Here is a 25,264-nt window from a genome sequence, read left to right on the forward strand (position 1 = left end):
GGGGTTAAAGTCACAGAAGCAAGAGCTAACATGGCCACCAGAGGTGTCCAACGGCCCGCAATCGCCGCGCGCCAGGCAGGTTACGTCATCAGAAGTTCAACAGCTGCGACCAGCAGCACCCGCAGCGCAGGTGGCATAGCGATCCTTGCCCTCGCGCCTCCACGTGACACGCTCCCTCCCGTCTCCATCCTCTGTCTACGCCCTATCTACACGCGCCAATGATTTTTCTTTCTTTCCTACGCTGCTATTCAACGGCCGCCCGCGAGACGCTTACGTCACCACACCGCGCGCGCCGTCGCGTACCCACACACGTCACCGCAGCGCAGGTATCCCCGCCTCCTCCTCCTGCACGCTGGGCTTTTCTTTCCTGCTACCTTCATTTCCCTTTGAATGTGTGCCCTGTACTCGGGTTCTGTCTCGCGCTGTGTATCCCGCGTGGCTGGTAGCACCCTTCCTCCTCGGTCCTAGCGCGCGCTGCCCCGCGTGACGTTGGAATCGGCCCCTTGAGCGCGCCTCCGTGCCCCTCTTCTTCCCGGCGGTGTCCAGTGACCCGGGAGGAGCCCGGCGCGGGTGATGTCGGAGGGCGGGGAGGAGCAGCAGCCGGCAGGGCCCTCCCCGGGCCGTGAGGAGGAGCTCCCCGGCCCGGCCAGCGGCTGGATATACGCCGGGGAGCTGGTGTTAAACTCGGTGCTGCTGATACTGCTGCTGTACGCGGTGTACCGGCTGTACGTCCGCTGGAGCGGGAGAGGAGCCAGGCCCGTGGACGCCTCGCTGCCCCGCATGAAGCGCAGAGACTTCAGCCTGCAGCAGCTGCGGCAATACGACGGGGCGCAAAACCCACGCATCCTGTTGGCTGTTAACGGGAAAATCTTCGACGTGACGGAGGGGAGCAAGTTTTACGGACGGGGTGAGGAGGAGGGGTGCGATGAGGGGGGTGGGAGACGGGTGAAGAGGGAAGTGGGAGGAGGGGTGAGGGAAGTGGGAGACAGGGGAGCTTGGTATTAAAGAACAAGATGAGATACTAGGGGGGCGTTGGGTTAGAGCAGGGGTGGGGAACCTTTTTTCTGCCAAGGGCCATTTGGATATTTATAACATCTTTCGCAGGCCATACAGACACAGACAGGCAGGCACACGGCAGGAACACAGCAGGCATGTAGGCACACAGAACCCCGCCCCCCTACCTCTGGTAGTTGCTGCTGCTGCTGCTGGGGGGATCGTGTAGGGCGGATGCTGGGTTAAGTGCGGGGGGAGCTGCTGGAGAAGCATGGGGGAAGTGCGGTGAATGCTGGGGCTAGTACGGTGGCTGCTGGGGATCGTGTACTGCTGCCGGCGCCTCACACCATCTCCTCCCGATCGGGCGCGCGGCAGCCATGTTTTAAAAATTAGCGCGACCCCGGTTATAGCAGTTGCCTTAGCAGGGCCAGACCAAATGATTACGAGGGCCTTTTATGACCCTCGGGCCTGACGTTCCCCACCCCTGGGTTAGAGAGTAGGAGATCCCGGAGTGCTAGGAGGAGGCCTCTGCTAATCTCAGTGTAGGTGCGCAAGGAGAGAAGTACATTTTATCACACTGAGGTCATACACTATGGTACAGGTGTTTATAAATGCTTACACATTGCCGTAATCCTACATTTTGTAAGTAGATATATTTAGTTACATTAAGGTACAATTCTGACCCCTGTGTAAACAATATTAACTATTTCGGCCCTTTGGAAAACGAGTTGCAGAACACGGGTCACTGGTATGCGGGGGGCGGCAGCGGGTTACTGGTATGCGGGGGGCGGCAGCGGGTCACTGGTATGCGGGGGGCGGCAGCGTGTCACTGAACTGGAACAAAACATACATCAAACTGTAATAGCAGCAAATGAAAAGTTGCTGTGTGCAACAAATACCGCATCTGTGTACAATCCATGAACTAAGACAGCAAACTTCTGTGGTACACCAGTCTTAAAAATAAAATGGAAAGTTTTTTTAAAAAATCACTTTGAGTCTTATTTTATACCATCGTGTCCTGGTGAAAATAAGACACTGCAACATTGCCATTTTTTTTCCAATACATTTTCCATTTTAATGTTGGTGTCTTATTTTACACCAGGACACGATAGTATAAAATAAGACTTTGAAACTTTGATATTATAAAAACACTTTCCATTTTATTTTTAAGATTGGTGTGCCACAATATTGTTTTACTTCATGCATTGTACACAGGTCAGTGAACTGCAAGTACAGAGGTCACTTTTTATTGGAATCTGCCCTTCAGTAATATCACTTGTGCTTTGGTAGCTGTTTTATAGGTATCCATGACTTTGCATTAAATATGTTAATAACTTGTGCTGCTATGTTTGTCTTATGCATTTGCCAGTTGTTCCTATGTTGTCTGTGATGAGTCCTTACTGCCGACCACATTATATATGGAATATGCTAAATGCATATAGTATTCATCCTGCTGACCTTGTATGGGCACTTCAAAGTCTTTTTGAAGGTCAGAAGTTAATGTTTTTTTTTGTTTTGTTTTTTCTAAAAGCTGAGACTGCAGTCAACGCCATGCATGGAGAGAGAGAGAGCCTGCCCATCTGATCCTTTTTGTCATCTTACAGTAGAAGTTCACATTGTTATACTGGCATTATCTCTACATTTAAAACTTAGTTTGCTTACTAGTTTTATTTTTACACTGACCACACACTTCATTCTAAAATAATCAGTTGGTTTTTTTTTGGACACATCTTGATGAAGAGAAGTGGTACGTTTTTTGTGGGTATTATTTTTGGCTGTTACTGGGGATTTCTAAAAACCGGTCTTAAAATACATGCAGGTTTGGAAATGCTCCAGTATTGTGTAATGTGTATTTTTTTTTTCGTTTTTTTTTTTTTCAATGAGTATTCATGCCAAAACCAGTTTTGTAAGGTGAATATGTAATAAAAATATTGTGGTATTAGTTAGCCTGCTCCTTTTTTGTTTTTCTTGCTTCTCTCTGTAGACAAGTTGTAATGAACATGTAAAAGTTCGCTGGTAGCTATTTCACTTTTCTCACAGGTAATACACAAGTAAGGACAGTCAGTTGATGTTGGAGGCACCGCTTTCCAGGACTGAGAAAAGGAGCCCTTCAGTACATGTGATGGACCTCTTACTACGACTACATCCATGTGCAATTGGGAAAGGAATGTTTCCCACTCATCTTTTGCTTTCTGAGTGAAGCATTGATGCAGTGCTGTTTTGTACTGACATTGAATTATGCTAAATGTGTAGGGAGGACCCACTTTGTTAAAATTTGTACAGGCATCTCCATTCAAAATTATTCTTTGGAGCCCTGTCTTAATTTTGGCCTGCTGATCTATGAAGAGCCCTTTTCCGTGTGCTTTTACATAGATTAATAGTAAGAGAGCTTGTGCATGAGGAAGGCACTTTTTTGTGATCACTGGGTGTGGTTGAGCAATCAATTTTGAGAACATTTCACCAACCTGCATATTTCTGTGCTGTCAGAGGAGGCGGCAAATCGTGCTTTTGGCTGTGTGACAGGATTCATTCCTGTGTAATGTGGAGCAATAGGATTTCTCAATATTGGCCTAAACTTTCTGCTGTCGCTTTATACCATTTTTCTAAATCACACCATTTTGTGAGAAAAGCGTTTAGATGAAATGCTGCTGCTCATGGGGGTGGGGAGGTGACCTTGCCAAAGCAAACTAAGGCTAAGGTCCCAGTGCCTCCGCTGCACGCGCGCCCGCAGCCGATTCCCCGGTCTGCAGGAAGAGAGATCGGGGGGGCGGTCATGACGTCACCCGGCAGGTTCGTTCTCATTGGTTGAACCGCCGGGGGCGTGGCCTAGCGCTCCGTCACGAGTCCTGCTCTTAATTGTGTATTGAGAGCAGGAGAAACTCTCGCCACAGCGCTGCGGCCCCCCCTCGCAGTGGGCCCGGCACCATTGAGGGGAGGGCTCTCGTCCGTGGCGGACGCTGCAGTAGCAAGCGGGACCAAAGACTTGGGCATTGGACATAGTGCTCTCTATGGAGCGCAAGGAGGTGCGCATGCCTGTCGCCTGAGCGATCTATGAACTCGGATGTTCTTGTGACTGTGGGGCGTGGCCGTGACATCACCAGGCTGGTTCCCTCTGATTGGCTCGCATGACGCGGCCGTAACCCCCCAAAATTTTTTTTTAATTTCTCTTCAAAATGCTGTCTCGCGCACTACGGCCGGCCTGATAGTTACTGTATTTTGGACATGCCGTCCCACGCTCTATGGCCACAGCCGTAGACTGAGTCCCCGCGGGCGTGCTAGGCGCGGTTACTTGCATATATATACATATGCAAGTTCCGGCTCACGCGATGCGCATGCGCAGGCACACACTCGGCGCTTTTGTAAATAAAATTTTTAAACTTTCCAGCTTGCTCAGATAGCCCGCAATTGCGCTCCCCCCCCGCGCGTGCAAGTTGCACGACACACGGCGCTCATGCTCTAAGCATGAGCGCGCTCAGCGTCAGCAGGGACTCGGCCTAATACATATTGTAAAGATTAAAGAGTGTGGAGCTGCAGCCCAACTCAATTATGAGAGAGCAAAAAGGTAGCTGCTTCTTGTGGAAGGTCCTATTTTTCCTGCTTTTAATGGGGAGGGGAAAGGAGAAACACACGATTGTCTTCTGGAGACATGTTATGTTTTGGAGTTGTCATCGAGTTGACTGTCAGGTAGGGGAGGAGGAAGATTGTCAGTTAGCATATTCTGTCTACTTATTTCCTCTACTCGACTATGTTTTAATATGTGATTCCAGTAGTGAATATACATGGTGACCTGGGATTGGAGGACCCCACAAACAGCCTAAAACATAGGGAATATATATTTCCAAGAGTCATTGTAAGTTTTTATTATTATTATTCAGGTGTAATTTCCAGAAGCAGCAGCTGTTTCAGAAGTGGTCAAACAACTTGTCAGAAGTGAAAGGAAAATAATCACTGCAGATCCCAGAGAGCATTGACAGACTACATATTGCATCTAAGCTCTTGACTCCTGGGTGCATGTTTCTGGGTTTTTAGTGACGTGATTTGCTTGTCTAGTTTTCCTAATGTTCCTTTTCGGTCTGTGCTTTGCTATTGCGTTACAGCCTTACCACATGCAAGCACTTTTTTCTTCTTTTCAAAGTTTCTCAGAAAAAGTAGGAGTTATTTCTGGTCTCTGACAATGTCTGCTAGCTGTATTAGGCTGCGCTTACAGTGCCGGCGACAGCGACGTCGGGGCAAAACAAATGCATTGCCGCTGTCGCGTGCACTTATAGTAAGCGCGACGTGTCGGATTGGTCGCGATCGCTGGAAGTCATCTCTATTTGATTTTTCCAGCGACCGTCGCGTCGCCGGCACTATAAGCGTAGCCTTAATCTATTCCTAGCAGCATGTGTTTAGTACAAAATGATATGAAGACTTTGTACAAGGGCGATTTCTCCCCCCCCACCACCCCCATGTATTATGTTGGCTGTGCAAATTTGTTGCTTTAATTGGGGGGTGGGGGGGAATGCAAGTGTTATAGAGTTTTACTGGCAAAATTAACTATATATATATATATATATATATACACACACACACACACACACACACACACACACACACACACACACACACACACACACACACACACACACACACACACACACACACACACACACACGTGTGTGTGTGTGTAATATATATATATATATATATATATATATATAATGTGTATATGTAAATACAACTGAATGCTCATCTGCATGTCTTAGGCAGGTCTGCAACCCTGCCTTTCCCCATTATCACACAGCACTTCCACTGCAGCAAGGGATTCTGGGAAATGACATGCAAATGACATAGTGCCACTTTTTGCATATATATATATATATATATATATATATATATATTCCCAAATAGTTTTATTAGGCAATTGTGTGATATACATACATAGTACAATATATACAGCCTAATACAAAAACTATTTTAGTGTAAGGGGAAAAAAATAGGGCCAGTAATTGCCCTAAAGGGGGAGGGGGATACCCTTCCAGGTCGCCGAGTGTCCAAGTCTATCAGTTTGGGTTTGAGGTCGAAGTGTCTTTGTCTTCCTTTTTCAAATTGTTCTATTTTCGTATCAAGTGTGAGGATCCAGACTCCTCTTATAAAATTATCCATGGTTCCCAAACTTTATAGAAAGCTGTTGTATTTTGCCTAAGAAAAGTGGTCGGCTTTTCCATGAGCATCACCTCGTTGATCCTTTTTTATCGTTCCTTTGGAGGGGGTAGTTACCTTCTTCCAGGTGGCCGCTACCTCACATCTCGCCGCTGTGAGAATGAATGAGATTAATTTCCTCACTGGTCGGTCAATTTCTTTCATTGGCCTGGCCGCAGGTAGGTCAGTGGATCGATAGGTATTTCGAGGTCAGTAGCCTCTTTTTTTATTAAAGTTTGAACAGTGTCCCAATATTTCTTAATTTCTGGACATGTCCACCAAATGTGAGCCATGTCTCCTTTTTGTCCACAGCCTCAAATGCCGGAGGGTAAATTTGTTTTAATCTCACTGGGGTAAGATACCAGTGAAATAATATTTTATAAACATTTTCCTTCGTTGTGGTACATATGGAGGTTCCTGAGGCCGCTTCCCAAATATCTTCCCAATCCTCTCTGTCAATAATTATGTTTAAATCCGCTGCCCATTTGAGCATATAGTCATGATTTGGGGGTCCGCTGATGTCTCCATTTCAGCGTAAATTTTTGTTAGACCTTTTTGACGAGTGCCGTCTCTACATAGTGTCTCAAACTTAGTGAGAGGGGGGAATTCTGATATTGGGGATATTTTTTTTGTGTGAAGTGCCTAATTTTGGAGATATTTAAATGTGTCCAATTCTGGAATTTCATCTACCAAGATTTACGTGCTAAATAACATATATTTTTTTTAATGCCTTACTGTCATGTTGCAGTGGAACTCTGACTTTTGAGTTTGATCGGTATGTATGAACATATGTTCTCCAATACTCATATTTATCACATACCGGAGCTTTTCTGTGCTTTGAACAGGAATAGAAGATAAACACAGAAGCATGTCCTTTTTTTTTTTTTTTTAATTGTCTTGCAATAGTTTTGCGTTAACATTTCTCTGGTAATACTGGTGGTTGCTTGTTTTTTGCTGATGCAACCGTTGAGTTTTGTTAAGCCCTGCTCCCGTTTGTACCTGGTCAAAAAATTATTGGAAAAAGATCATTTTCTTTACCTTTTTAACACTTTCACATATTTCATTGTGATATTTTTTCATGTTCTGTTTTGGGGAAACATTGATATAAACTTTGTGTGCAATTTTGTCTAAATTGTGGTATCTTAAAATCTACCTAATTTGTGTCGGAAGACAGTATGTGTTGTATACAGACTTAGAACTGTTATTTTGGGCATCATTTTCAGATTTTAATAGACCTATCCTTGGCTATAAAACTATTCTAAATTATATAGAACATGTTACATGTCTGAGCTCATTAATTTTATTGCAACTCGGACGTATGTGTTGCCAGCTGGTAATGGCGAGTAAGTGCAAGCTGGGATTGCTGCGTAGCATTGCAAGGCAATCTGTTGTAAACTCCTTCAAGTACTTTAAATGATAGTAAAAAGGTTTATATCTTAACCATTTAATGTAAAATAAGTGTAATCTGAATGTTTTCATGTAAGACTATGACTGTGCTAATGTGATTAAAGGCATAAATATCAACAACATGTAAGTGTAATTATACCAAGTAATGGACTGGGTGGGTTTCCGCTGTGTGTTTTTCATGGTCCGTGTTGTGCATGTCTACTGTCCCACCATCCCAACCAGTGATGTCATTTGTGTGTGTATGCGAGTGCAGTACCATTTGGCACCAGTGGAGGGTAGGATTGGAAGAACGGTTTTCCAAATTGTTGCTTTTTCCCTTTTGGGCTTTTGAGGGGACACCAGTGTTGGAGGCAGATAGGTAATTTAGTTTCACATATTGTTCTCCGGCGAGGCTTGAAAAGTTCTGTTAAATTACATGAGAGCCTATGAAAGTTTGTCATAAATCGCATCACCAAATGGCTACATGGAGGCTCCCTGTTCTGTCCGTTTGTAAACCTTTAGAACTCCCACCTGAACTTCAGCAACCTTCTCCTTACTGGCCTCCCCGTTCTCTACCCTCCAATCTACATTCAAAAGGCTGCTGACGGGATAATCTCACTCACCTCCCCTCAACAAGTCTCTTGCTTCTCTCCTCTGTAAAACTCTGTCTCTCTCTAATAGGTTTTCTTGTACAGCGCTAACAGTATACGTAGCACTGTACATATAATTTTTGCGGGCCTGCCTTGTAGAGCTTACAATCTATTTTTTCTCTATATTTACAGTAAGTGTCTACATCTATGACACAGCATACTGACACTCCTCCCCCTGATGCTATCATAATTTAGAGAGGGGGGTGTCAGCCTTGGAGCTCTCCATCTCACTCTTTGCCCCCCTCTCCCCCCCCCCTGCTCCCCACCCCCCCACTTCTTGTGCCTCGCTCGGAGTCCTACTCTGACTCTGATCCACAACCCCTCCTCACCTCGCACTATCGGTCACTGCCATGGCCGGTAACAGCACGCCCGATCCTGCGTTGTGCTAGTAAAGCGGGATCAGATGCGCTGTTGCTGGTCGTGGGAGGTGCCATAGGTCAAATTTTAGGCAATCTGGCAGATTACTTTTTCCATCCCTGTTTAAATGAATTTCATACAAAGGACCTCGGGGCTAAAATTTTATATTTAATTTGGTACTTATACTGTATTGCTATTCAAAATCTATTTACTGCGAGTTGAAGGCTGCACGGTTAAATACAACTGGTGCAGTTAGAGTTGCAAATGGCATCTTGTGCTGATATTCTCAGATTGCATCATTCGGGGTCTCATGATTTTAGTTCAGTAGAACGTTTAACATTTTCAGTATTGTATTGTATGTCTTTATTTATATAGCGCCATTAATGTACATAGCGCTTCACAGTAGTAATACATGTGGTAATCGAATAAATAACAGATAATATAAATAACAGATCATGGGAATAAGTGCTTTAGACATAAACATAACATTAAGGAAGAGGAGTCCCTGCCCCGAGGAGCTTACAATCTAATTGGTAGGTAGGGAGAACGTACAGACACAGTAGGAGGGAGTTCTGGTAAGTGCGTCTGCAGGGGGCCAAGCTTTATGTATCATGTGTTCAGAATATTCACAGTGCTATTCGTATGCTTCTTTAAGCAAGTGTGTCTTAAGGGGAGTCTTAAAGGTGGATAGAGAGGGTGCTAGTCGGGTACTGAGGGGAAGGGCATTCCAGAGGTGTGGGGCAGAAAGTGGGAAAGGTTTAAGGCGGGAGAGGGCTTTAGATACAAAGGGGGTAGAAAGAAGACATCCTTGAGCAGAACGCAAGAGTCGGGATGGTGCATAGCGAGAAATTAGGGCTGAGATGTAAGGAGGGGCAGAAGAGTGTAAAGCTTTAAAAGTGAGGAGAAGAGTGGAGTGTGAGATGCGGGATTTGATCGGAAGCCAGGAGAGGGATTTCAGGAGGGGAGATGCTGAGACAGATCTAGGAAAGAGTAGAGTGATTCTGGCAGCAGCATTTAGGATAGATTGTAGGGGAGACAGGTGAGAGGCAGGAAGGCCGGACAGCAGGAGGTTACAGTAATCAAGACGGGAGAGAATGAGGGCCTGAGTCAGAGTTTTAGCAGTCGAGCAACAGAGGAAAGGGCGTATCTTTGTTATATTGCGGAGGAAAAAGCAACAAGTTTTAGAAATGTTTTGAATGTGAGGGGCGAATGTGAGAGAGGAGTTGAGTGTGACCCCTAGGCAGCGTGCTTGGGCTACTGGGTGAATGATTGTAGTTCCAACAGTAATGTGGAAGGAGGTAGTAGGGCCAGGTTTGGGAGGAAGTATGAGGAGCTCTGTTTTAGCCATGTTGAGTTTAAGGTGACGGAGGGCCATCCAGGATGATATAGCAGAGAGACATTCAGAAACTTTGGTCTGTATAGTAGGTGTAAGGTCGGGTGTTGAAAAGTATATTTGTGTGTCGTCAGCATAGAGGTGATATTTAAACCCAAAAGATGTTATTGGGTCACCTAGAGAGAGTGTGTACAGAGAAAAGAGAAGAGGTCCCAGGACAGAGCCCTGGGGTACCCCCACAGAGAGATCAATAGAGGAGGAGGTGTTAGCAGGAGACACTGAAAGTACGATGGGAGAGGTAGGATGAGATCCAGTATAGAGCTTTGTTCCGAATACCAAGAGTATGGAGAATGTGAAGGAGAAGAGGGTGATCCACAGTATCAAATGCTGCAGAGAGGTAGAGTGTAATGACCTCTGTCTTTGGCAGCATGGAGGTCGTCCGTTATTTTAGTAAGGGCTGTTTCCGTGGAGTGAGCAGTGCGGAAGCCAGATTGTAGAGGGTCTAGGAGAGAATAGGTGTTGAGAAAATGGAGCAAGCGAGAGAATACAAGACGTTCAAGGAGTTTAGAGGCAACAGGCAGGAGGGAGACAGGTCGATAGTTAGAAAGACAGGTAGGGTCAAGCTTGCTGTTTTTGAGTAATGGTATGACTGTTGCATGTTTGAAGGAGGATGGAAAGGTTCCAGAGCAGAGGGAGGAGTTAAAAATGTGTGTGAGCGTAGGGATTATAGTAGGAGCAAGAGGTTTTAGGAGATGGGAGGGAATGGGGTCAAGAGGGCAAGTGGTTGAGGGAGAAGAGGCGATCAACAGCGACACATCCTTCTCTGAGACAGTGGAAAAAGAGTCAAGGAAGGCAGGAGGAGAGTTAGGAAGAGGTGTAGAATGGGAAGAAGAAACAGAGGGGATGTTCTGACGTATTCTGGCATTGGTACAATTCCTCTGAGCCTAAACCCTATTTTCTAATAGGTATTTTAAAGACTTGATTTCTTGTAAAGTATTTCTTCAAATCTACCCTACGGACTTTTACCAGTTTACTTTTAAAAGTATAAATTTGAAGTCTGGTATATTATTTTAACTGTCACAAATGCTTATGCTAGGGAACAAAATGCGTAGTCATGCACAACATCCCTTGTAGGTCAGTGAAATGGTCAAACATGAACATAACCTCACGTACGGAAAACTGCACAATATCACGACACACTGCGGCACAAATACAATCACATGGAGCCCGCAGTATTGTGATAAAAAATGCCAGACTTCACTTATGATCGGAATATGACTTCACTTATGATCGGAATATCATGATGGTAAAAAATAATAATATTGGTTGGTATATTGGCTAACTATACAGCCACGCTGTGACCAGTGCATACAGCCACATCAAGACATGTGCAGTCAACACAGATTGAACCACACAGTGACCACCTCAGTCAGTGGTGACAAACGCATACCAACTCAATGTTGCCACACACAGTGACGCATATGGACATTTAAAGCAAGAATACTACAACCCCCTCCTTCCGCCTCCCCTCCTCCTTTTGTTTCTTATTTTTATATGTAAAGCATGTGACAATGTATAATTATACATTTTTAACTAAACTGGAAATGATTTGGTGCTCCTATTATAACTCCTGATTGTGTGCCTAATTAAATGGCTGCCTTTCATTTCCAATCAATCCTTCAGTTGGTGTAACTTGGCAACTACAATGTATATTTAATATATACATAAAATAAAAAAAGACATACAATATTTAAAACCAGAGACATATCATGAAACAGACAGAGCCCAGTGCTACATCCATTCACACAAATACACGGTACAGTGCCTATATATATATATAGATAGAGATATATAGATATCTTTTGAATAAAATGGTCTTTTAGTTTAACTCATTGGCCAAAGTGTCGTAAGCCCTAGAGCCCCTCCAAGGCAGACCACGTCTCAAGGGTCCTAACACTAATATAAATTCTTAACCTGTACATTACCAGGAAGAATGATTTATAATAAATCTGTCAATTTGTTGCGACAAATCAAATAGAGCGTTTTTTCTGGTATTGTACAGGTTAATAGCTTCATCAGACTTGGAACTATGCATCTCTCTGTCTCTCTCTCTCTCTCCTCAATGGATGTAGCACTGGGCTCTGTCTGTGTTTCATGTTCTGTCACTGGTTTTAAATATATATTGCCATGCTCAGTAGCACTCCTCTTTGACATGGAACAGAAATACCCCTGTCTGCCTTTTCTGTTCAGCCCCCCTCTCCCTTGGCAGTTCTGCTTGCTAGCTGTACGTGGATTTACTTTCCTTGCAGTTTACTCCCAGTGCAGATGGAATGGATACATTAAGTAGCCTTTTTCCTTCCAAGCTGACACACCCCTGGTTGCTCTGGCAACATCTCCAGTCCTCCAGTTAATGGACTTTCCCATTTTCTCCCCTGTCTTTTTGCTGACAGTAGTGCAGTCTCACTCCATTTTAGTGTGACCTTTGCCCCTCACTTCCTTTTCCACCATTACCTCTGGATGAGTGAGCACTGCTGTAAACTCCTCTACTGGTAGGATTATCTTTTCACCTGCCTTTAACTACCAAGCACCCACAGAGAGACACTATCCCAACATCTACATCTCTACACAAGTACCTGTTTTTTACCTGCTTTCCACAAATAAAGTAAAGAAAGAAACAGACTACTTGTGTTTGGAAAAGAGGGCCGAGTTGACACTATCTGGGCTAAATCATCTACATATGACCCTGGCTTTCAGAATATATATACATACATACATACATACATACATACATACATACATACACACTCTCTCTCTCCTCTCTCTCTCTCTCCCCTCTCCTCTCTCTCCCCTCTCTCCCCTCTCTCTCCTCTCTCTCTCTCCCCTCTCTCCTCTCTCTCTCTCCCCTCTCTCCTCCTCTCTCCTCTCTCCTCTCTCTCTCCTCTCTCTCTCCTCTCTCTCTCGTGTATTTGTGTCAATGGATGTAGCACTGGGCTCTGTCTGTGTTTCATGTTCTGTCACTGGTTTTAAATATATATTGCCATGCTCAGTAGCACTCCTCTTTGACACTTATATATATGTATAAGCTGTTGCTTATGAGCTTATATGGGTTTTGTATGTTTTGCAACTACAATGTATCTAGATATTACTAAGGTAACATTATCTATTACAGTTAACAGCTCAAACTGCTGGGAACATTGGCAACACATTTATCACGAACAGGAAAGTGTTGGAAATATCTTGCACTCCTGATGGGGTGGGCTAAAGGTGTGTGTGTGGTGTTTGTGTGTTAAAATCCTGAATTTTTTTTTTTAATACATTGTTCATAGACATACATTTTCAGCGGCGGTAGCGGCGTAATTTCTTTCTTTTTTGTCTTCTTTCCCCCTGTCGGACGGTTCTACTCTCCTTGCCGTGCGCGCGGCGCCATTATTGAAAGGCTGATGTTAGTCAAATTAAATTTACTTAACTGAGTTAAGTTATGGTGCCTACGACCTGCCTAAGACATGCAAATGAGCATACAGTATATTTACATTTGCTATATGCTTTGCTGTGGAGGGTTTTTGTCACTTTTTTTTACTCACCATAACTTAACTCAGTATGGTAAACCCCATCCTTTCGCTTCATTGCATAGCCAGTTAACCAACCCCACACTGAGACCCATTAAGGTTGAAACGGCTGTCTGTGGGTGGGTTTTCTGGCTATGCATCTTAACCCTGGCTGTGCTCAAAGCTGTGACCATGCAGCAAGCTTAAGCCTATAGGGAACTATGTATAAAATGGGTTTTGAAGCAAAAAGTGGCACTGTGTGCTCATTTGCATGTCATTTCCCAGAATCCCTTGCTGCAGTGGAAGTGCTGGGTGATTATAATATATATATATATTTATTTATTTATTTACCTATACATACATACCCGGCACTATAGAACAGGCCTAAAGCTGCAGACCAAGCAATATCCTACGTGGTTTTTTTTTTTAAATCAATTCTGTACTATTGGAATATACTTGTTTTTTTTTTTTTTTTTAACCACTTGGGAAATTTTTTAATGTATTATAATGTAACAAGCATTTTGTTTCTATAGCAACCATTTACAAAGTCACACACCCCCCCCCTCCTCTTCTGAAACAGGCTCTGTCACACCCCTGGTCACATGATCTTCCCCACAGGACTTTGCATCTTTGGTACTCTTTTGCTGCACTGACAGCTATTTAGTGAACCCCAGAGCTAAATCTTCGCTGATCGATCACAGGAGAATGGATCGATCAGCTAATTACTTATTGTGTGGATTGTATTGGTGAACATATTAAAGGGGAAAAAATAAAAATGGCAGCTTGGACTGCTGCTTGAAACCTACTATAGAAATCAAAGCATGCTCAGTATATTACAACTCATTGAATAAAAATAAAACCTCACTATCTAATACTACAGAACTGATTTTTTTTTTTTTTTTTTTTAATACATTTCAAATGTTTTGGCACTTTAAGGTTGTACAGTAGGGCTCCTCTTTACGGCGTTCCGCTCATACAGCGTTTCCCAATGTATACTCATATTCATTAGGTTCGGCGCTTGTTCCGTTTTTCCAGGATTTTCGGCATGACGCGCTCAGCAGTTGAGTACCTGGATGTCACTAAGCAACAGTTTTAGCGCTTGCGCATCTCCTTGTCAGATGCCATTTGTCAGCGAAACAGTCGGTTTATAGCTCTGCATCTCAGTTTTCAAAGATCCAATACAGTAGGGCCCCGCTTTACGGCGATTTCCGCTTTACGGCGGCAACCTGGAACGGTACCCGCTGTATGAGCGGGGCCCTACTGTAATTGTTTTTCTTACCTACTTTTCTGCTCTGTGATACTATGTGTGTGTCATTTTGTTACAGCTCTTTAGGTTTTGCTACTGTTTTATGTAGTAGGTGAATAATTGTCTTTAAGCGGGTGTGATTAATTTCACAACTCCTTTTCTGCTAAATGTTGTCTGTCTTGTTACCCTGGTACTTGAAATACACACTGTGTGACGTTAATATATTAATTGGATTGTGTTTTATTTTTTGTATATGATCTGTCATTGGTCCTTTACAGTATCAAAGTATATGGATAGCAGTGACAGATCTAATCCCTTAAATATGTGTAATTGATTTAAAAAAAACAAAAACAAAAAGACACTTCTAAGTATAGGTTTACAAACTACTTGGGAGCGGTTTGATCTCCTCTGGCCGCTCCCTTGAGTGTGATGTTTGTGTTCAACAACAGTTTGCCTTATCTTGGTTCTTTGATAAGGACTGGGTGGGATAAGGGTCCAGCTCGCATCCTGGGTTCACAATATAGCTGCTTTCCAAAGCTCCCGCATCCTGTAGGATCCGGGCCTGTTGGACGCTGTGAATCACACGCTGCAGCTTCCCATTGACCCATGTGACGCTGAATCTTTAAACCGCAGAGATACTGGCACCTACGGAGGTCATTGTCTCTGGAAGCAGGGAGGCCCCCAAGATTAAATTGATGGTGTATCTCCTGAGTTAGTTGGAGATATAGTTGTGGGGGTGAGTAAAAAGTCCAGCATTGCAGATGTAAGGGCGACCCCAGTAGGGCCATATGCCCGCCAGGCCAATCCATATAGGGACTGGTCGCAAATATGTTTCCAATTTTATTTATTTTTTTTTATATTTTTTTTCTCCACGTTCCCGATTTGGGAAAATTTCCCCCTACCTCCCCCCCCCCCTGTTTTTTTTGTCCTGTTCATCGGTGTGTTTTCTGCAACCATCAAGTTTTTTTTGGAGCATAACTTCCACAATAGAGAGTACTACGATACTGGAAATGACTGGTCAAACGCCATTGAAGGTAATATCTATGAAGGTTAAGGGTCTGAACAGTGATGGTAAACGTAGATTGGCCCTAAAAGAATTTAGGAATGTGAAAGCAGAAAAATAAAAAAAAATTGCAAGAGACGCACTTTGACACTTAGGATCCCCCAAACACTTTTAACGGGGTGTACCCCATAGCACTCTATTTGTCTTTTACAAGCAAAAGAAGTGCAGCGATTTTGATAAAGCATGGTATCCCGTTCCAGATATTGGTGATTGAGAGACCAGGAAGGGAGGAGGTCCCTCGTGATCCACGGTCTCCTTTCATGCCTACATATCACTCTATCGAATGTACAGTTAGGTCTGGAAATAATTGGACACTGACACAATTTTCATTATTTTGGCTCTGTACGCCACCACAATGGATTTGAAATTAAACAACCGAGATGCAATAGAAGTGCAGACTTTCAGCTTTAATTCAAGGGGTTGAACAAAAATATCGTATGAAACGTTTAGGAATTGCAACCATTTTCATACACAGTCCCCTTATTTCAGGGGCTCAAATGTAATTAGACAAATTAACACAATCATAAAATGTTAATTTTTAATACTTTGTCGAGAATCCTTTGCAGGCAATGACTGCTTGAAGTCTGGAACACATGGACATCACCAAACGTTGGGTTTCCTCCTTTGTATTGCTTTGCCAGGCCTTTACTGCAGCTGTCTTCAGTTGTTGTTTGTTCGTGGGTCTTTCTGCCTTACGTTTTGTCTTCAGCAAGTGAAATGCATGCTCGATTGGGTTGAGATCAGGTGATTGACTCGGCCATTGCAGAATATTCCACTTCCACCTTGAGAAAGCGCAGGTCCCCCTACGCGCGAAACGTACGTCGGCATGACGTCATCGCGTTGACGTCGTGGAGGAGGAAGTAACTGGGTGAGATCAGTCCGTGTTACTCGGCAGCTGTGGGGCATATATCGTTATTTCTACTAGCTATATGCTTTGGTTTGCATCAGCCTTCATGTGGATATGGGTTAATATTGCTAACATTTATTGTATATATTATATACCTACCACCACATGCACTGCTTACCCCACGATTTTAGCCATTATTAGTGTGCAGCATTCACCTCCATAGGGTATTGTGCCAACAGTTTAATGTCATAGATATTGTGTATACTCTGTGATTGAATCAGAGGGACATCTGACTGCCTGTTCACCACCAGGAATATATGTGCTTTACACACAGGCACATACCCAATACCAACATATGCACACTAGAGTTACCTATGTGAGTGGAGATTTATCCACAGTACCCATCTATGCATTAACCATTTGTGTGCTGTATTACTCACATCCAGCCTTATTGGTAACTTACCTTGACTGCCACCACTGTGACTGTGCCCGTTACGTTCACATTTTAATTGGTTTTATTTAGTTTAGAGCGAGCGCTTTATGTTGTTAGTCCTGGATTTATTATTAAAGTATTTGTTATTTTGCCAATTGGCGTTTTAGTGGTAATTGTCCTCTCACAGTGATGAGAGCGATTACTTACCTGTACTGAATGGTTGACTGAACCACTTGTATATATTTGGTATTTAAACCCACGCATTTACCTTAGCCTTGTGTGCAGCTATTGAGGATCTTTTGGTGAGGACTCTATGCCTCCTCTATATGTTCGTGTCTGTTAACCCTATCCTCTTTGCACCGGCTGGTACAAAAGTATTATCATACTTTATACATTATCATATACATTATCTGGGTGAGCGGTAGACCACAAGTTATGTATACATTTTCCACTTCTTTGCCTTAAAAAAAACTCCTGTGTTGCTTTCGCAGTATGTTTTGGGTCATTGTCCATCTGTAAAGTGAAGCGCCGTCCAAACAACTTCGCTGAATCTGAGCAGACAATATATCCCTATACACTTCAGAATTCATCCGGCTGCTTCTGTCTTCTGTCACATCATCAATAAACACTAGTGACCCAGTGCCATTGGAAGTCATGCATGCCCATGCCATCACTATGCCTCCACCGTGTTTTACAGATGTGGTATGCTTCGGATTTTGAGCCGTTCCAAGCCTTCTCCATAATTTTTTCTTCCCATCATTTTGTTACAAGTCGATCTTAGTTTCATCTGTCCAAAGAATGCTGTTCTGGAACTGGGCTGGCTTTTTTAGATATTGTTTGGCAAAGTCTAATCTTGCCTTTCTATTCTTGAGGCTTATGAATGGTTTGCACCTTGTGGTGAACCCTCTGTATTTGCTCTCATGAAGTCTTCTCTTTATGGTAGACTTGGATAATGATATGCCTACCTCCTGGAGAGTGTTCTTCACTTGGCTGGATGTTGTGAAGGGGTTTTTCTTTACCATGGAAAAGATCCTACGATCATCCACCACTGTTTTGTTCCATGGACGTCCATGCCTTTTTGTGTTGCAGAGCTCACCAGTGTGGTGTGTGGTCTCCCCCCCCCCCCCCCCCCCTTCCCCTCAGAATGTACCAAACTGTTGATTTTGGCCACTCCTAATGTTCCTGCTATCTCTCTGATGGATTTTTTTTTTTTGCAGCCTAAGGATGCCCTGTATCACCTTGATAAAGGGCATATAGCCCGAAACGCGTAGGTGTGGTGCTGCTGGACATGGCTGGGGTCATGATCCTGTTATGGAATAAATAATCTTTTACTTTTAACCCCTGAGCCGCCTCCTGGTTTGTTGGCAGTGCGCTGCCCATTTTTTCATCCTTTAAGTGGATCTAGCAGACATACTATGATAAGGCAGACCGTTTATTGGCAAACTCAGAGGCATCAAGGCAAGGGCCTCAGTTCCTGCTATTAGGACAAAAGGAGGGGTCACATACAGTCCCTCAAAGACTGCAGAGGAATTTGCTAAATTTTATGCGGACCTCTACGATCTAGATAATTCAACCCCGAATGCAAATATCCCTGGCTGGTCCCATATCGAGAATTATCTGAGATTGTAATCTCCCAAAATTAATGGGAGGATCAAAAACTTTTAAATGCAAAAATAACTCCGGTCGAGCTTGGGAGGGTGGTTAGTTCATTGTAGCCCTCAAAGGCACCGGACTCAGATGTTTTTTCAAACCTGTATTATAAAAATTGTATAGTAATTTTAGGGCCTTGTCTGTTAGATTTATTTAATAATGTCCTCTGCGGGAAACAAATTGTCTTTCCTCCCCCCCCCCCCCCCTCCCCTACACACAGATGACGGCCAATATATTGGTGATCCCTAAAGAGGGAAAGGATGCTTTATGTTGTGGTAGCTACAGGCCAATCTCGCTTCTTAATACGGATCTGAAAATCTATAGTAACATTCTGGCTAACATGTTAGATTCAATACTTCCTAGATTAATACATTATGACCAGGTGGAATTTGTGAGTGAACGCCAGGCGTCGGATAATACAAGCAAAATTATTAATGTTGTTGACCAGGTACATAAGTCCAAATTGAAAGCTGTGTTGCTGAGCCATGATGCGGAGAAGGCGTTTGATAGGATATGATGGGATTTTCTGGATAAAACGCTAGAGGCATACGGATTCAAAATACGATGAGTATTATAAAATGTGATTATTTGCAGATGATATTCTTGCTATAGCTAATCCATTGACATCCCTCCCGAATCTACAGTCTTCTCTTCAGAGGTTTGGAGAACTGTCTGGTTATAAAGTTAATATGGGAAAGTCGGAAGCCTTACATTTGACATTAACTGAAAAGGAGGTCGAGGTTCTCAAACTGCATTTTGATTATAAATGGAAAAAGACCCACCTGAAGTATTTGGTGGATATATCTCACTAGAGATTATAACAAATATAAATATAACTATTCTAACCTTTTTTTTCAAAGATAAAAAAAAGATTTGCAATTTTGGAACCGCCATTGTATTTCCTGGTTAGGGCGTATAATTGCGGTTGAGATTAATATTCTCCCTAGACTCTTGTATTACTTTCAGACTTTACCAATATATGTCCCAAAAGATATCAAAAATCGAATTATGCTATTTATTTGAAAGCGCAGATAACCGAGAATAGCCAGATCAATTGTTAGATACTAAAGGAGGTGGTGGTCTGGCAGTCCCAAATATTTTAAAAGCCTATACAGCCTCTTATAAGAAACAAACAGTGTACTTGCATTTCCCCGAGAGGTTTATGCCTTGGTGGATTTAGAAAGCTCGCTCAAAAACCCGGTCGGGCTGCCCTCTTTATTATGGTCGGGTGCAGGGACTGGTTCTGGGAGACAATCGGAACCGGCAGTAATCGGGTTTACTTTGGCACATGGCCCCAAAAAGTATAGGCTTATGTCTGTTCCATCTAAGCTCGCTCCCCTGTTTGGTAAGCCCGGGTTTCTCCCAGGTTTTCAGGGACAGAGTTTTGCAGTTTGGAGACAGAGGGATCCTGGAGGCGGGAGATGTGATAGAATAAGATAATGTCATTTGAGGAACTGATGAGTAGGGTCTCCCCCAAACTGAGTTGTTTAAGTATATGCAGGTTCGTCATTTTATCCGTCAGGGTTTGTATGAGGAGGAATTTCCTAATTACACACGATTTTTAATTGTTTTTGAAGATCTATGTAAAACAAACCTATATCAATGGGGTTTAATATAATCTCTACAAGGGTTTAGTCCCGAAACAGGATGACCGAAGGATATCTGGGACAAATCGCCATTTGTACAGTAACTAAAGAGAAGATCTATAAAATTGTTATGCTGGTAATACACCCCCAAAAGATTGAAGCAGATGTTCCCGGGGACCTCGGACGGGTGTTGGAGGGGATGTGGACAGCTTGATCTGGCACATCTCTGGTGGTATTGTCCAGTAATAAAGACATATTGGAAAAGCGTTCTGAAATTAATAAAAGATGTAACGTATATTGAGATCCAATTTTAATTATTCTGGCTAAACACATGGAAGATGTGAACCACTATACATTTAAATTGATCCTGAATGTACTAATGGCGGATAGATGTGCTGTAGCAGCAGCATGGGGAAAAAACACTCCCACCCTCCAGAAGAGGTTATTAGAAGGGTTAATGATGTCCAATTGATGGAGAAACTTACCTCGTTCCTGAATCGTACTACTGAGACGTATGATGAGGTCTGGGAGGCCGGCCAGGGGGTGCCCACGGAGGAAGAGATGATTTGGGAGTGGTTTGTGCGGAATGTTATGTTTATAAGATATTGTATGATATGTGATTGTTTATGCTTGTAAGGAATTCCAATCAAAATGGTTGTGCCCTCCCCCCCCCTTTTTTTTGTGTACCCTTTCCCCTCCCATTTGTTTGAAAAATGTAATAAAAATGTTACACAAAAAAAAGGCTGTTATACCCATAAGGTAGCCACGGCGTCACGGACTCCTGGAGTGCCAGACCCTTGTGGTAGTGGCTACCTCATCGGGTTAATTATAAAATAAATTAACTGCTATGTAGTTCCTTGTAGCAGGAAGCCAATAAGACTGTTAAATTATTCACAAAAGGTTGTTCTGCAGCCGGCTATGTGTGGTTGCTGGTTTAAAATAAAAAAAATCTATTTTACATTTATTATTATTTTTTTTTAAAATGTTTGTGTGCCTACAATGCATTTTCTGGTGTGTTGTAATAATAACTTGGGCTTTTGCTTATTGTCATGACAAAGGAAGGAGTTTGGCCTGTTTTTGTTATGTCATAGAAGATTTATTTGCCATGTAACCAGGGGTCAGAGGTGCATATTCCCATAGTTTTGACACACCTGGAACTTTTATGTGAATAACTCTGTAATTGATGTCTGGGGGGAGGGGGTGACAGCTCCAATTTCTACCACCATCTTGTTCCTAGTAATGTTTGCAAAGTTAACATGCTTCCTTCGTTGTTCCTGTAGTAACAACTGTTGGGTATACATTATTGCAGTACTTTAAACAAAGTTATTCTGTGTTTTTTTTATTTATTTATTTCCTGGTGGTAATGTTCATGCATTTTCTTTAGTCGCCTTCTCTACATTGCAGTCCAACAGGGTAGCAGCTTTATCTTGAATTCCGGTTATCATCTTTCGTAGACACTGAACTTTCAGATAAAGCTGCTCTTGACGGCAGAGAGGCATGTGATTGTTCTAGTATCTAGTTTAACAAACGTCACAGGACAGGCCATATATGACCGACGTGAACTAATGGCAGTGATATACCTAACCTTTTTTGAGTGCTGGAGGGGCCATGGGGCCAGTGTCACAGCCCCACCCGCACTCCAATCACGTGACTCCTCTGCCACCCATGTCATAACGACAGGAGAGGAGTTATCCCTCCAACGCACAAGACGCTATTTCCCCTAGGAAAACGATAAAAAAACAATTGGGGGAAAGGGGGGTGTAGCGGTCATGGGGCAGAACCTATGATGTAGCAGCGGCGTCCTAGGACATGCAAAGCAGTAATGGGCAATCCCTCCTAGGACCAATGTGAACTAATTCCAGTGTCCTGTTTAAGGGGTCTCATCTGGGTGATACCTTTTTTTTTTTACCCAATTCTAATGTCTTTAAGAACAGATTTGTTTTTTAAATTAGACTTGGGGGGGGTTTGATTTCCTCCAGTTACTCCCTTTTGTGGGATGTCACAGGGTGATCAGTAAATGTTTGTACAGCCCGAGTCCCCCTTACCCACGTGCCCATAACTTTATTGGAGAAGCACCTTCTCTCCCCACCTTTTTAAGATAAACCTTAAAACCCACCCCTTGAATGAAATGCTGCAATAGCCTGGACTCATGGCTATTGTCCCCCAGTCTCTCCTACCAACGGCGGGCATATACTGCACTTATTCCCTTATCTGCTGTTTCGCTCTAAATCTCCCATCATAGCTCTTAGATTGTAAGCTCTCCTATTCTCTGAATTTGTTTGTTTGCATTTATTGTATTATAATTCCCTGTAATCTATTGCTGGGGGCGGGAGATTTTTCTGGCTGGGTGCGGCGGTTACAGAAGCCCCGCGCTCCTCTCCAAGGCATTGAAATTAAATGTCAGAGGATCGCGTGAGCCTCTACAACTCTCAACTTACCTTGATTCAGACAACTGTTACGCGTCGCCATGGCAACGCGACGTCATGTGATGTCACATGACCCTACCGCGTCATTTGACGCAGCTTCAAGGTGGGTGGGTCTGCGCGCGAGCACCAGGCAGCCAAGACACGGGGGCGCAGCAGCAAAAGTTTGCACTTCCCTGCTCTATTGTAGCTCTTGTAAAGTGATGAGTATAGCTGTGGGCACAATATAAATAAAGACATACATACATTAAGTGGCAGAAGAGAATTTATTAATATATACATACATACATACAGCCAGCCAGCGGTGTGCAAACTGGGGGGGGGGGGCGGGGGGCGCAGGGTTTACCGAGGCCCCACGCGCTTCCCAAAGGCACTTCAGTTACGTGCTGGGGAAGCAGCGAAGGTCTCTGTAAACTGCACTTACCTTGCTTCTGGAGACGCGGCGTCAAATGACGCTGTGCCATCACATTGCCATGCAACGTGACGTAATGACACAGGAGCAATGGGAAGGGGGGTCACGGAGAGAGGGGAACAGCCGGAAGGGGGGTGCAGTGAAAAAAGATTGGGCTCTCCTGCAGTAGAAAACTGAAAGATTTTAGAGGAAAACACAGCTCAGACATTGTGGGATCTTTTTAGCTAATGACCATTATACCTTTTAAGTACAATTCCAAATGACTTTGTGAAAATCCCTTGAGGGGATTTTCTTCACATTGTACACTATCACTTGTATGCCACTTTTAACACACAATATATGTTAATAATTGTAAGCTTGTAAGGAAGCCTCAATACACATGTATGCAGATGACACAATCCTGTATGCACACAGCCATAGCCTCTCTGACCTTCAACACATACTTCAGTCTGACTTTTTGAGACTCGAAAACTGGATTTCCCAAAACAAACTGTTTTTAAACACTGACAAGACTGTAACAATGGTATTTGGGACCAAGACTAAATTTGTAAAGCTTCCAGTGACTGAGCTCCTGATTAGAACCAACGCTAAAACCACCCTAACACCTGTCACTAGTTTTAAATACCTGGGCTTATGGTTTGACTCCCACTTAACATTCGGGATGCACATTGATACCCTGACAACCAAGACCTATGCCAAACTAGGGGTACTTTACAGGAACAAATCCTCCCTAAGTCTCCTGGTCAGAAAGCGTATTGCACAGCAGATGCTAATGCCAATTATTGACTATGGAGACATAGTATATGGCTCGGCTCCTCAAACCCACCTTAGCAAACTTGACACCCTCTACAATTCAATTTGTCGTTTTGTTCTCCAATGCAACTACAACACACATCACTGCGAAATGCTCAAAGAACTAGATTGGTCATCACTAGAGTCTAGGCGCAAAGTTCACCTTTCCTGTCTCACCCTCAAATACTTTCTGGGCAAGTTACCCAGCTACCTGAACAAGCTCCTCACCCCTACCACATGCAGTACCTATCACCTGAGATCAGACTCCAAAAGACTATTCATGGTCCCAAGACTCAACAAAGTATCCGGACGTTCCTCCTTCTCCTTCCGTGCACCCCAAAACTGGAACAACCTACCAGAGACTCTCATATCCACCACCAGCTTAAGTTCTTTCAAATCTAAGGCTGTCTCACACTTTAATCTGGTCTGTAACTGTTTCATAAGCTCATAATATATATTTTCTTTAACTGTGCATGCAATGTCTTGTATATAAATGTATACCTTGTTCATTTATGTAACTGTATTTGTAACCATGTATTATTTGTTTTACTCTGTGCCCAGGACATACTTGAAAACGAGAGGTAACTCTCAATGTATTACTTCCTGGTAAAATATTTTATAAATAAATAAATAAATAAATAATTTTTTCTTATTAGTGGGGTCTCTTGAACTATCTACTCCCTTTGTTAGTCTGATATGTTTGAGTATTGGACTCTGCAGATATTTCTGCGAAATAGACCATTATATATGTAGCGTGCAGATTGAGAGGGATTCTTTCTTGTGAAACCCGTCTGGATTTCATAAAGTAATTTGGAATTATCGTTGCCCTATTCCCTCATGCACCACCTTCACACCATATCTATTCAGGCTATTTAGCATAGGTTGAGCGGCAGGCCATTTTTTGAGTTTGTACCTTTTAAGTACAGCTGTGGGCTTTGCATGCGCACACATGCTCTGTAAGGATAGGGTTGGGATAACGGTAAATAAAGAAAACACTTGATCGACAAACTCTCTGAGAAATTCTAATTGCCAAAATAATTAAACAGACCTAACCTTTGCTATTAATGTTGGATTTGTTTAGGGAAGCAAGTAAAGACGCTTTAACAAGTGTTTGTTTTGGTCGGGTACATGGGGTTGCACCTTCAAATGGTTTAACTTGGGTGATTAAACATCCGTATTTGAAATGAAGGTGCTGAATAGTGTTTTTAAGCGCTCTTGTAGATACCTTTTGGGGAGATGTTGCTGTCTTTTATTCCTTCTTTCTCTTCAGAAGATCTTTCTCTTCACAGGCAAAGCGTCATATTTCCCAAGAAGAATTAGGTCCTTTTTATCTAGATGGCCAAGGTTTCAAGATTCATCCAAGACCT

General features: G+C 43.2%; 1 protein-coding gene across 1 annotated transcript in view; it reads left to right on the forward strand.

Moving 5' to 3' along the window:
- Positions 1 to 257: 257 nt before the first annotated feature.
- Positions 258 to 25,264, forward strand: part of PGRMC2 (progesterone receptor membrane component 2) — a 29,611-nt gene continuing 4,604 nt past the window's right edge. Inside the window, exon 1 of the mRNA XM_075615438.1 lies at positions 258 to 907. Coding sequence (XP_075471553.1) covers positions 574 to 907 — 334 coding nt within the window. The 5' untranslated portion in view covers positions 258 to 573. The remainder of the gene's footprint in view (positions 908 to 25,264) is intronic.

Source organism: Ascaphus truei, chromosome 1, assembly GCF_040206685.1.
Source record: "Ascaphus truei isolate aAscTru1 chromosome 1, aAscTru1.hap1, whole genome shotgun sequence".
Taxonomy (NCBI): domain Eukaryota; kingdom Metazoa; phylum Chordata; class Amphibia; order Anura; family Ascaphidae; genus Ascaphus; species Ascaphus truei.